Source organism: Neophocaena asiaeorientalis, unplaced genomic scaffold, assembly GCF_003031525.2.
Source record: "Neophocaena asiaeorientalis asiaeorientalis breed wild unplaced genomic scaffold, Neophocaena_asiaeorientalis_V1.1 scaffold5, whole genome shotgun sequence".
NCBI lineage: Eukaryota > Metazoa > Chordata > Mammalia > Artiodactyla > Phocoenidae > Neophocaena > Neophocaena asiaeorientalis.
Window position 1 is genome coordinate 8951334 of NW_020174698.1, and position 14226 is coordinate 8965559.

The 14226-nt window shown below is 36.4% G+C and overlaps 1 protein-coding gene across 11 annotated transcripts in view; it reads left to right on the forward strand.

Moving 5' to 3' along the window:
- Window positions 1-14226, forward strand: part of ECHDC1 (ethylmalonyl-CoA decarboxylase 1) — a 44870-nt gene that overhangs the window by 28738 nt on the left and 1906 nt on the right. For all 11 annotated transcript variants that reach the window (XM_024758996.1, XM_024758988.1, XM_024758987.1 and 8 more), the window contains one exon: window positions 3443-3523. In XM_024758996.1, coding sequence (XP_024614764.1) covers window positions 3443-3523 — 81 coding nt within the window. The remainder of the gene's footprint in view (window positions 1-3442; window positions 3524-14226) is intronic.

Below are 14226 nucleotides of genomic sequence, written 5' to 3' on the forward strand. Positions count from 1 at the left end.
AGCACCACTGCAACAAAAAAAAAAAAAAATCCTTTTTTTTTTTTCTTTGCGGTACACGGGCCTCTCACTCTTGTGGCCTCTCCCATTGCAGAGCATAGGCTCCGGGCGTGCAGGCTCAGCGGCCATGGCTCACGGGCCCAGCCGCTCCGCGGCATGTGGGATCTTCCCAGACCGGGGCACAAACTCGTGTCCCCTGCATCGGCAGGCGGACTCTCAACCACTGCACCACCAGGGAAGCCCAAAAAAATCCTTTTTATTTGGATGCAGTGTGTGTTAAGAAATTTGCAATTACTTTAGACCTGCACCTTTTCATTTTGGTTAGACCTACAAAAAATTCTGTACTTTCAAAACATTTTAAATTCACCGTTTAAATACACTTTGCAAAGTGGGTCTTTGCAAACACAAAATGTTAAGACTTTTTTTTTTTTTTTTTTTGGTACGCGGGCCTCTCACTATTGCGGCCTCTCCCGTCGCGGAGCACAGGCTCCGGACGCGCAGGCTCAGTGGCCATGGCTCACAGCACTAGCCGCTCCGCAGCATGTGGGACCTTCCCAGACCGGGGCACGAACCTGTGTCACCTGCATTGGCAGGTGGACTCTCAACCACTGTGCCACCAGGGAAGCCCAAGACTTATTTTTACTTCAGAACCATTCTTTTATATAGGATCAGTCTCTGGATCATTTTAGTGAGTAATGAAAACATTTTTGATAGGAACCTTCAATAACAGTTCTGGAGCTCAATCTTCTGTACCACAATTCTTCCTTTTGGATACAGCCTTAATTTTCCCATCCATAATTTGATACCAATAAAAATGGACTAAGACAGTATCACATTGAATTATTCCCGATTGCCAGCTGCTGAAAAGTTCCAGGAGCTGTATCCAGGCCTACCTCAGATATATTGCAGGTTAGGTTCCAGACCACTGCATAAAGCGATATCGAAATAAAGCAAGTCACAAGAAGTTTTTGGTTTCCCAGTGCATATAAAAGTTATGTTTACACTCTACCATAGTCTATTAAAGTATGTGATAGCATTATGTCTAAAAAAAATGTACATACCTTAATTTAAAAATACTTTATTGCTAAAAAATGCTAACCATCATCTGAGCCTTCAGTGAATTGTAAACTTTTTGCTGGTGGAAGGTCTTGTCTCAGTGTTGACGGCGACTTACTGATCAGGGTGGTGGCTGCTGAGGGCTGGGATGGCTGCGGTAATTTCTTAAAACAAGACACCAGTGAAGTTTCCTGCATCAGTTGACTCTTCCTTTCATGAATGATTTCTCTGTAACATACAGTGCTGTTTGATAGCATTTTACCCATAGAGGAACTTCTTTCAAAATTGGAGTCAGTCCTCTCAAACATTGCCGCTCTTTATCAAATAAGTTTATTTAACATTTTAAATCCTTTGTTGTCATTTCAACAGTCTTCACATCTTCACCAGGGTAGATTCCATCTCAAGAAACCACCTTCTTTACTCATCCATGAGAAGTAACTCCTCATCTGTTAAAGTTTATCATGAGATTGCAGCAACTCAGTCACATTTTCAGGCTTCAGTTCTAGTTCTCTTGCTGTTTCCACCACATCTGCAGTTACTTCCTCCACTGATGTCTTAAACCCCTCAAAGTCATCCAAGAGATTTGGAATCAACTTCTTCAAACTCATGTTAATGTTGATATTTTGACCTCTTCCCATAAATCGCAAATGTTCTTAATGGCATCTAGAATGGTGAATCCTTTCCAGAAGGTTTTCAAGTGACTTTGCCTAGATCCATCAGAGGGATCACTATCTATGGCAGCTATAGCCTTATGAAATGTATTTCTTAAATAATGAGACTTGAAAGTCAAAATTACTACTAGATCCACAGACTGCAGAATGGATGTTGTGTTAGCAGGCATGAAAACAGCATTAATTTTACTGTACACTTTCATCAGAGCTCTTGGGTGACCAGGGGCATTGTCAGTGGGCAGTAATAGTTTGGTTTTTATAAATTAATTTATTTTTGGCTGCATTGGGTCTTTGTTGCTGTGTGCGGGCTTTCTATAGTTGCAGTGAGCAGGGGCTACTCTTTGTCGTGGTGCGCTGTCTTCTCATTGCAGTGGCTTCTCTTGTTGCAGAGCACAGGCTCTAGGTGCGCGGGCTTCAGTAGTTGTGGCATGTGGGCTCAGTAGTTGTGGCTTGTGGGCTGTAGAGCGCAGGCTCAGTAGTTGTGGCACACGGGCTTAGTTGCTCTGCGGCATGTGGGATCTACCTGGATCAGGGCTTGAACCCATGCCCCCTGCATTGGCAGGTGGGTTCTTAACCACTGTGCCACCAGGGAAGCCCTGGGCAGTAATAGTTTGAAAGGAATCTTTTTTTTCTGAGCAGTAAATCAGCAGTGGGCTTAAAATATTCAGTAAAACATGTTGTAAACAGATGTGCTGTCACCCAGGCTTTGTTGTTCCATTTATAGAGCACAGAGTAGATTGAGCATAATTCTTAAAAGCCCTAAGATTTTTGGAATGGTAAATAAACATTAGCTTCAACTAGTAGTCACCAGCTGCATTAGCCCCTGACAAGAGAGTCAGCCTGTCCTTTGAAACTTTGAAGCCAGGCATTGACTTCTCTCTAGCCATGAATGTCTTAGATGGCATCTTCTTCTAATATAAGATTGTTTTGTCTACATTGAAAATCTGTTGTTTGGTGTAGCCACCTTCATAAATTATCTTAGTTAGATCTTCTGGATAACTTGCTGCAGCTTCTGTATCAGCACTTGCTGTTTTATCTGGCACATTTATGTTACGGAAATGGCTTCTTTCCTGAATTCTCATGAACCAACCTCTGCTAGCATCACACTTTTCTTCTGTATCTGCCTCACCTCTCTCAGTCTTCATAGAATTGAACAGAGTGAGGACCTTGCTCTGGATTAGGCTTTGACTTAAGGAAATGTGGCTGATTTGATCTTCTATCTAGACCAATAAAACTTTCTTCCTATCAACAGTAAGGTTGTTTTGCTTTCTTATCATTCATATATTCACTGGAGTAGCCCTTTTAATTTCCTTCAAGAACTTTTCCTCTGTATTCACAACTTGGCTAACTGTTAGCCAAAGCCTAATCCAACGCACTAAAGCGAAGCACAATGAAATGAGGAGTGCCTGCATTATACAAAAACATCCATTTATTTGGAACAAAGTTGATATGTCTATAGTTTAAAAATATATAATGATTTAGGGAGGTATTTTGATAACCTTACATAGCATTTAGTATGAATTATTTTGTCTTCATTATTATACTGTTTTGCTCATGATACATTGGCTAATAGTTCTATACTTTGAGGTGTGGTTATTTTTATAAACATAGTTCAGTAATTTTGTTTCTACTGCATCTTAAGTTTTAAAAGTATTTGTAAATTAATATCAAAATTAAAAATATTAACATCCATTTTTCCTTTTTCCTTCAATATACAGACTTCCTTTAATAAGTGTTGCACTAGTTCAAGGTCGGGCCCTGGGTGGAGGAGCAGAGGTTACTACAGCATGTGATTTCAGGTAGGGTAAGAATTGTATGACTCCTTGCACAGGTGTAATTAACATGCTCAAATTCATTTTTTGCCTGAATATCAATATTTTATTTATTCTTAAAGAGGATAATCAGTTAGTGAATATTTTCTTTTTGCCAATCATTAAAGTAGATAATTTGTCAGTCTAGTATAACTCCATAATTATTTCATTACTATGCATTTCAAAAAGTTAACAAAAGGATTTGAATAAATCAAATCCATATTAGCAAAGTCCCTGGGGAAGGAAACCAAGAAAATATATGAAACTTTAAGATTCCCAAGAATCATACAAGAAAAGTAAAGAACTAAAAAAACCCAGAGAAATAAAGTAAAGAGAATAGAGAAAGAGACTGCTTAAGTCTTCCTCTTACAAGAGGTTTTCTGAGAACTATTTCCTATCTTTACTGTGATTTGTAGTAACTTTGTGGGGATTTTGGGCTGATTAGGGAATTCAATTAGAGAAAGTTATTTGGGACCAATTAACCTTTCAATCCCTAGAATTCTTTTTAGTATTGGCTAGCTGTACTTTATAGGAATGACACAATTTTGATAAGGCCTTCTATATTTTGGTTTTGTGTGTATAAAACGTAAATGTTCAGTTTAATGACTGGCTACAAAATAGGAACCTATGTAACCATATTATAGGTCAAGAATTGAAATATTGGGGCTTCCCTGGTGGCGCAGTGGTTGAGAGTCCGCCTGCCGATGCAGGAGACACGGGTTCGTGCCCCGGTGCGGGAAGATCCCACATGCCGCGGAGCGGCTGGGCCCGTGAGCCACGGCCGCTGAGCCTGGGCGTCCAGAGCCTGTACTCTGCAACGGGAGAGGCCACAACAGTGAGAGGCCCGCGTACCGCAAAAAAAAAAAAAAAAAAAAGAATTGAAAGATTACCGGCACTCCTGAACCCCCATACATGCACCTTCTAAGTCATAGACCCTTCATTTCCATCTATAGGAAACTATTACCCTGTAATTTATGATAATTACATTCTTACTTTCCTGTATAGTTTTATAAGTTAACTATTCTGTAACCAATATATTCTGTTTTTTTCTTTTTGAACTTAATATAAATGGCATCATATACTAATAGAAATACTATGAGGAAAGATTCAGTAAGCTAATTCATGCAAAGTAGTAACATTTTATTGATATATTAATTTTTCTTTTTAAAATTTATGACAGGTTTCAATTTATAAGTTGAAATATATCACTTTGTATTCACATAAGTCGGGATTTTAAAATAGTTTTGGTGTATAAGACAGTTTACAAAGATCCCAGTCTCTCTGAAAACTAGTCCTTACTAACTGGGGAGGATTCTTGTACACAACGAAAAATGGCGATTTCACATGACAGTGACCCCTGCTGTCATCAGTGCAGATTGCATCAGGAAGCTACATTTCATTCTGTGAGGAGGAAGCAGTTATTGGCTTCATGGACAGTATGAGACTAAATATAAATGCTCTGTGTGTGAAAGGATTAAATGCTTTCTCACTTTACCCTGAAACACAGGTACTTGTGGAATATATAATTTAAATATATAATTATATAAGATATAAAGTATATATTTAAGTATAATTTAATATATTTAAAGAATCCTAAGGTATATGTGAGTATACATTATTACACTTAAAAATTCTCTACATAAAAAAAAGCATTCTTTGCATAAAAGTAAGTGCAAGTTAAAACTTTATAGATGCACTCTGGAGAAAGTGTACCCTCTAACATAGTCTGGTGGTCATCTTTAAGCATTTATTAGACTTTTGCATCATCCTTTATATTAATTCCTGACCTATGTTTGGGTGTAGTTAGGATTTAGGCCAAAAGGCAAAATCAAAGAAAAAAATAGAGATTATTTAGTCCTTTAATACTGCTAATTTACCTTGCTATGTTATTCTCTAAATGAAGTGTCATGTGTTCCTAGAGCCTCATAAAATATTTAGTTTTTTTGATTATGAGTTGTCTGAGGGTACTGCCCTCATCAGATATATTCAGTAACATAACCAGATACAGTCACTTTTCCAATGAAGACATATTCATTTGTGGACCAACTACTTGGCATATACAGACCCTCATATTAAATTGCATTCAGTAGAGTCATTCATTAAACATAGTTTAGCACCATGGCTATCTAGGCACTGCCATTTAAGAAACTTGTATGTTTTGGGTTTTTGTTTAGTTTTTCTAGTAATACAGTTCTATTACATTTTATAAAATTTCTGATTCACAACTGATAAGAAATTAAAAAAGAAACTGATCCTTCACAATAGAAGTGTGAAAAGCACTGTCCTAGACTATTCAGCCCTTTTAAATCTTTATACTAAATGCAAGAGTTCTTAAAAGATAAAGGCTAATAGAGAGGGTTGTATACTGAAGTACATTACTAGCCACAGTTACAAGGTAGTGATAAATCAACACAAATTACGCTAGCTCATTTTCCCCCCAACTTAATCAGTACCCTGTCAGTTATCTTCTATGACAAATTATATTATAAAAATACCTGCTTGTTATTAAAAAAACACGAAAAGCTTTCATAGCATTCTGCTAAAAAGATAAGTTCCTTCCGTAGGTTGGCTCTTTTTAGCTTAACTTTCTTACCTTGGAGAGTTGCCTGGAATTCACTCAACTGACAGAAGAAGAAGAGAAATAATCTTAATATGAATATTCCAAAGAATTGAGCTCATGCACCATTCTAGCATTATCCTACTCCCTGCCCCAAAACCCTTTAAGCACCAGCTGATAATACATGTAATGAATTAATATGTCAGAAACAGGTCTACATGGCATATATAGACCCTCATACTAAATTGCCTTCAATTGAGTCATAATTTTCATTTAAACTTTCTTAAAGAAAATGGCTTTTTAAAAACATTTTCTAAAGCAAAACATTAACTTACGAATTAAAAAATGACATTCTACAGTGCTCACAATCTCGTCACTCTAACATTATCTTTCCCTTTAGTGACAAAATTGATGAGGAAATAAAAAGCTAGAATTGTATTAAAATCATTTGCTTCAAATTTTTAAATTTGTCTTGATTAATTAAAATATCTAGAATGAAATATAAATTAAGAAAATATTTGAGTATTAGTTTTCTATTGCAGCCATAACAAATTACCACAAATTTAGTGGCTTTTAACAACATCAGTTTATCTCATAGATGTATAGGTTGGAAATCTGGCTGGGCTCAACTGGGTTCTCTAAACCTGGTCACACAAGGCCCAAATCAATATGTTGGCTGGACTGGGCTCTGAGGGATCATCTACTTCCAGGTCCATCCTGGTTACAGCTGGCAGAATTCAGCCCCATGCACTTGTAATTCTGAGGTCCCTGTTTTTCTGTCAGCCTGTCAGCCAGGGGCCAGTCTTTGCTCTTGGAGGATGCCTGCATTCCTTCTCATGTTTTCCATGTGGCCCCCCTTCAGCAGTGGTGGGTTAAGTTCCTTTCGTACTTTGAATCTTTCTCACTTTCCCCTCTGCTGCATCCCTCTGACTCCAGTTGGAGAAAGTTTTCTGCTTTTAAGAGCTTATGTGGTTAGATTAGGCCCACTCAGGTAATCAAGGATAATGCCCCTATTTTGGTGTATATAACCTTAATTACATTTGCACAGTCCCTTTTACTATGTTTACTATGCACAGCTTCCAGGGATTAGGGCCCTGGACATCTTTGTGGGACCATTCTACCTACATCGTATGGGCTTGGCATAGAGAATATTGCCAGATTTTTTGCTTTTATATTCCTATTTGATCACCAATTAAAATTGGTAACTTTGTTACTCTAAGCTACCTTTGTAACTCTTTTTAAACTTTTATTTAGGTACTTTTTAGACAACATTAATAAGAGTTCCTATATATACCAAATTAATAAAGGTTCGTTGATATAAACATTATTTTAAGTGTAGCTGTAGTATGGTTTCTTAGATTGGTTTCAAGCTCAAGTTTCCAGAAAGTGTTTAGGAGGTACTTAGAACACTCATTCCTTGATTCTGCTTTCTGTCTTATTCCATATCATTCAGAAAAAGGGGGTCGGGGTGGGACAAAGGGGAGAGAAAAGAAAATCTCTCAGAACTACCCTAGAAAATAGAAAACGACAAACTCAGACTGCTTGGCTTTTCAGCATCAACTTTTGGCAATCAAAAGCATGTAAACAGTTTAATTACATGTCTAATATTTAGTTTTTGCTACTTAATTTGGTATAAGAGAGAAACTGGAATTGCATTTTTTGTTTGGAAATATAGTCAGCCCTCTGTATCTGCGGGTTCCAAATTCAAGGATTGAAAATATTCTGGAAAAATATCCAGAAAGTTTCAAAAAGCAAAACTTCAGTTTGCCACGTGCTTGCAGCTGTTGACATAGCATTTACATTGTATTAGCTATAAATAATCTAGAGATGATTTAAAGTATATGGGAGGATGTGTGTAGGTTACATAAAAATACTACCTTATTTTATATGAAGAAATTGAGCATCTGAGGATTTGATATATGTGGGGAGTCCCGGAACCAATCGTGGAATGAACAGAGAATTTTCCTATAACATATTATCACTTAAATTTACCGATTTCTAACACCTTGCTGTTTTGTTTTTCACCTCGTGTGTGTGTGTGTGTGTGTGTGTGTGTGTGTGTGTGTATATGTATGTTTTATATATATATATAATACTGAGAAATTTGAGTAGGTTGCAAACATCTTGCCCTTTTACTCCTTTAAACACACATGTACTCACATAAATATATATTATTTTTTAAGAACTAGAGTATTTCCTTATTTAACCACAGCATAGTTGTCAAATGCAGGAAATTTAACATCAGTGCCATACTTTTATCGAACATACTATCCATATTCCAGTTGTGTCAATTCAGCAGTAATACCCAGTAGAGCACTCCTGGACTTTTCCTCCACTGCGAGGTCATGTACTGCACTTAGTTGTCAGAGTTCTTCACATTCAGAACTGAGATTATTTATTTATTTTGAGATAATTTATTTTTAAGCCAATAAGTTTGTGTTATAACATCAATAGTAAATAATACAGGTGATGATAGTTTTAAAATGTTTATCGTGCTTTCTGGTTGTAAAAGGACATGTGTGCATGTTGGTGAATATGACTCACCTGGGGATTTTATTAATATGCAGTTCTGATTTCATCTCAGGGGTGAAGCCTGAGGTGATGCTGATGTTGCTGGTCCACAGACCACACATTGAATAACAAGGTCTAGATTAGTTTGAAAATACTTATTTCAAAAATATTTTACATATTGTAAAATATACCTTACTGTACAGTAAAAAAATTTTTTTAATGTACAGTTAGTTATAGACTAAAAATTAAAGTTGTTGCCATTCAGAGATAATTAGCATTAGCACTGTGGTGTGCTTTCTTCACATCTTTTTAAAACAGACGTATAACTATTTTTTAAAAATTAGGATCATATGACATATAGTTTATATTTAATGTACTTGGAAAACATGAATTTAATAAATTTAAAATATTCCATCAGTTTGGATTACTAAAATATCCTCCTTTGGTTGTTCCTAATTTTTCTCTATTATGATTAATGCTGTGATAACTGCCTTATAAATAAGGCTTTGTCCTTTTGGATTATTTCCTTAGAATAAATCCTAGTACTTATTAAGTACTTCAAGTACTTAGTCAAGGGATGTGAAAATGTTTAAGGTGTTTGATATATGGTGCCAAGTTATCCTCCAGGAAAGATTCTGCCAATTTATACAACTACCAGCAGTATATGAGTGTCTGTTTGAGAGCATCCTTTCTTACAATGAGTATTACTCTTTTAAAAGATCTTTTCTAATTTTGATAATTAAATTTTATTTTAATTTGCAATTTTTAAAGGTTTCAGTGAGGCATAAATTTTCACATGTTCATTGATGTGTGTGTGTGTGTGTGTGTGTGTGTGTGTGTGTGTGTGTGAATTGTCTGCATTTTCTTTTTGCTCTTCTTTGGAGTATCCAAGATTTAGCTGTTTATACACTGGATGAAAAACATTTTTATTCCTCCATCTCCCTAGAGAAATAAGATTCTCAATTATGCAGTTTAGAGCCTGCCTATCTAATTTGTTTTCAATCTCTAACATTGCTTTCATGAATATAAATAACCCTCAGCCAAAGGTATTAGCATTTCCAGCTGCTACCCATTAGTTCAAAGTATATTACAAAGAAAGGGAGCTACTGTAGGTAGCTCTTTTCTTAAAATACTAACTTAACAAGTAAAACACAAAATACACATACACACTTGCACAAATGTGCACGTGCACACACCAACCAGCACGTCCCAGAGTCATTAGAAAAGAAATTCCTTTTTTTTTTTTTTTGTACGCGGGCCTCTCACTGTTGTGGCCTCTCCCGTTGCGGAGCACAGACTCCGGACGCGCAGGCTCTGCGGCTATGGCTCACGGGCCCAGCCGCTCCGTGGCATGTGGGATCTTCCCGGACCGGGGCACGAACCCGCGTCCCCTGCATCGGCAGGCGGACTCTCAACCACTGCGCCACCAGGGAAGCCCACAAATTCCATTTTTGCTGTGGCAGTGCCTGTTCTCTAAATATGAGATGTCCACCTTCGGAAGCAGTCACGCTGCCCACGCATGTTGCTTTGTTTTGTAGTTATCACTGTATTATGCGGAAAGACTTATTTTAGAGCCTGTGATATCAAGAAAATGCACCTCTGAGCATGCTAGGATTACTGAGTATTAAAACCAGACTATATTCCCAAAACATGTTACTGTCTGTTTCTATCTCACTGTACCACCACACACACACACGCACGCACACACACACACAATATTCACTCATTCAACCACATACTCTCTTAGTCAAGCAGTCTCTTTGCATAAAATACACGGAGCCTCATGAGAACAGTCAGCTGAGAGCAGGAAATCAGAACAGTGAGCTATGGGGAGAATCTTTGGAGTCTTTCCTTCTGTTTTCCATAATTTGTCTTATGTTGTGATGGCAGGTAGAAAACATGAGGAAGGAGGTGCTAGGAAAGGACATGCACAAACAAATAAATGTCTGTGTTCAAAGCATGATTTTAAAGTATTGTTTGTGGTCAGATATGTTGTTGCTATTATATAATTTTATGTGCCATATTTCCCCATATCACCAGTTTGCTTTGTTGTATTTGGGTCTTCGTTTCTGTGCGAGGGCTTTCTCTAGTTGCGGCGAGCAGGGGCCACTCTTCATCGCGGTGCGTGGGCGTCTCACTGTCGCGGCCTCTCTTGTTGCAGAGCACAGGCTCAAGACGCGCAGGCTCAGTAGTTGTGGCTCACGGGCCTAGTTGCTCCACAGCATTTGGGATCTTCCCAGACCAGGGCTCAAACCCGTGTCCCCTGCATTGGCAGGCAGATTCTCAACCACTGCACCACCAGGGAAGCCTGGTTCGTTCTTAATACCATGTAAAAGGACCAGCAATTTCTGGCCCTACAGTTTTATTTAAATCAGTGATTTCAGACTTCAAATTTATATCATGTGATTTAATTTTGTAACAGGACTGCCTTCTTTAAAATTTTTAAATATTTCAGCTTTTACTTATATTGCACGATATTCCTTAAGTTAGTCTTAGATATATGTCTATTTTTCTTTTTTTAAATCACCTTGGAATCTTCTGCTTCAGCCATATCTATAACAGAACACAGTATTATTTCTACCTTTATTTGGAAATGAAAAATTGTATATATTTTGTATTCTCCATTAATAGATATTGAGGAAAGGTAGTATATCATTATTTGCTGGACTTCAGTGCGAGTATAGCTCTTACTTTAGGGACTGAGTGAGTTTAGTCCAGGAAACAACTTTATAATGTCTTTCTAGCAGAAACACTGCTGTATTTGTAGTGACTTATCTATTAATGTAACCAACTTGATAATAATAAAAGCTAGTACACATAGTTTAATATGTACATTGTGAGGCTACAAAATACAATTTTTATATTCCAAATAAAAGTCTAAATAATACTGTGTTCTATAGATGTGGCTCAGACAGAAAATTTCACACTGATTTTTTTTTAAACATATATAAACACAATTCCTCTAAGATTCTGTTTAAAAGAATTGTGGTGTATATATGTTCTAAGTAACTTTCATATATTAACCATTTAATACTCATGGTAATTCTATGGCATAAGTACTATTGTTATATCTATTTTATAAACAAGCATACTGAGGCCCAGGGATGTTAAGTAATCTACTCTTCCTCATCCTCTTTATACCATGTGTCCTTTTACTTTGCTGTATTTTACGAGGTGTAAAATGCAGCCGGTCTAGTGGCCAAGGCAGGCAGTCAGTCTGGTTTACATTTATGCACGTCACATAAAAGCTCCTACTCTATCCCAATGCAGTTATTTATGTGTTTCTAACTCTTTGCCACAGAGATCAGTAAAAGTACCTTTCTTTAATAATAAACAGTTTTTAAAAACTTTTTTATAACTTTTACTAAAAATCTTCCTGTTTTAGTAAAATTTGGTAATTGTTTTAAAATTGTTTTTCTTGAATACGTTTGTCCAAACTCCTGCAACTTATAGCTAACTCATCAGAAAGTAGTAGCACAATGAACAGTCCTTTCAGGTATCAACATTGACTTTGCAACACCTGTCAAAGGTGATACTCTTCCTCAAGTTATGGGTAGTTTTTCCTATAACACTGATGCATCCATACTGTAACACCAGGTATATCCATATTTGATTAAATTTCCTCATCTCCCCTCTCCCAAGGTGTCGCAGGAAATTTTCAACTTTGCTAATAATAATGACACTAATAAACAGATGATACTTATAATTCTTTTACTTTTCAAAATAAGAGAGTTTAATATGGTTTTATAAATGAGTCGGCTATAAGGCTTCAGAATCTTAAGATTCAGGTCTTCCAGTTTTCTACATAGATTAATAGATTATCCCTTGCAATAAATTACATTACATACAGGTAACTGCATCTAAACTCTAGCAGTAATTAGTGTATAATCCTATAAGGCCTATCAGGAAGCAGTTTCTGTTTTTGGATGCATCTTGCTGATATGACGTTTTCTTCATAAATTCTGGTTATCACCATTGAAGATTTTATATTTAACTTTTAGGTTAACAAAGAGTATTGTGGAAGGTTATCATCTGAATGTTCCATATTTCTTTCATTGTTAGACTGAACTACTTTGTGTTCTTTTGTCACTAATACATTTTTTGGTCATATTTTCTAATGTATTGATAATATGTACATCAGTACACAAGTACACCCTAGGCATGACATGTAAAGAATGGATGTCAGAGTTTGATCACAATAGGTATTTTTATAAAGATCACCTCAGGATTTGTTAAGAGTTATATGATTCAAAAAATCATACCTCACCTTATAAAATAAGGCAAAAGGGAAAAACCACACATGGTATAAAGATGGTAATAAACATTCTTCTTTAGAAGCAAATAATTCCAAATATAAATATGCTTACATATATAATAACTTTTGTTGTCGTAAGTTCATCTACATTATCCCAACATCTAGAACTTTAACCAACTTTTATGTTCAGCTGATTTTAAATGAATTTTTCCCTGACATAATCCTTTTCTGTACTGTAGGCATAGATCTGAGCCATCAGTGTCAATTCCAGTATATAATGAGGAACTGTGACACATTTATTCTGTGAAAAGCTTTATAGGATTTTCAATATTAACAATATTCCTATTTCCAAGTCTATTAGACATTATTGTAATGTCTATTCTACCTTCTTAATTTTTGACCTTGATTTCTGTTTATTATAAGACAGTACTCCTCTCACAACTTGGGGCTAGATTCAGATTAAGACACTTGTTCTTTCTTCCCTCCCATTTAAAAATAATTTATTGAAAACTACTATTTTCATGGCTATTTGCTTCTAATAGCAGTTGTCCATAATAGAGGCAGATTTTCCCTTACAGGAATTCACAGCTGTGAAGAGAAAGTTCTTTCCCAGTGGGTTAGTAAATAGGCTTTTGTGAGAATTCTCTACTGGAATATTTCTCTTGATTGAAGGGTCAGAGACTGAAAGTCTATTGTTCTTGGTACTAAAAGAACCAAACCACCTGCAGCTAAGCATTGAACTCTTTGGAAAACCAGAACTATCTTAAAGTCTTCGTTTTTGTAATGAGTAGTTTGAAAGCAATAATTTTTCCTAAAAAATTACAATTCAGACATGACTTTTGGTCCAAATTAGAGATTTTAACATAGTGAATGCATTGAAGAATGCAGTCCAAATAAAACTCATACGCTGCATTCTCTAAACAGTATAGCTTTATGCAGCCTATTAATACTATACACATATTTAACTGGCAAATGTGACTGCTGTGCCCATTGATCTCTTTGTGTTTATTCCCTTTTATTGTTCCACTTGATTATTAATCCCCCTATTCATAAAAGTCCCAAGATTTGGGGGAAATGAATCCCTGCTATAGGAAATCACTCAAGTCCAACCCAAGCCACTATCAACTTTAATGGTATCCCTGCTTCCACTCATCTAGTTAACTATTTTATGTACTGTGAGGTTAAGAGCACACATAATGAAGCTAACTTACTTGGATTTAAAATTCTGGTCCTGCTATAGCTGCATGGCCTTGGGTGTGCTATTTATTTAATCGCTGTTGCCTCTGTTTCCCTCTGTAAAATGAGCATATTACTGTACCTCGTGGTGGTTCTGAGGATTAGTTAACATAAAGTTCCTTAAATAGTTGG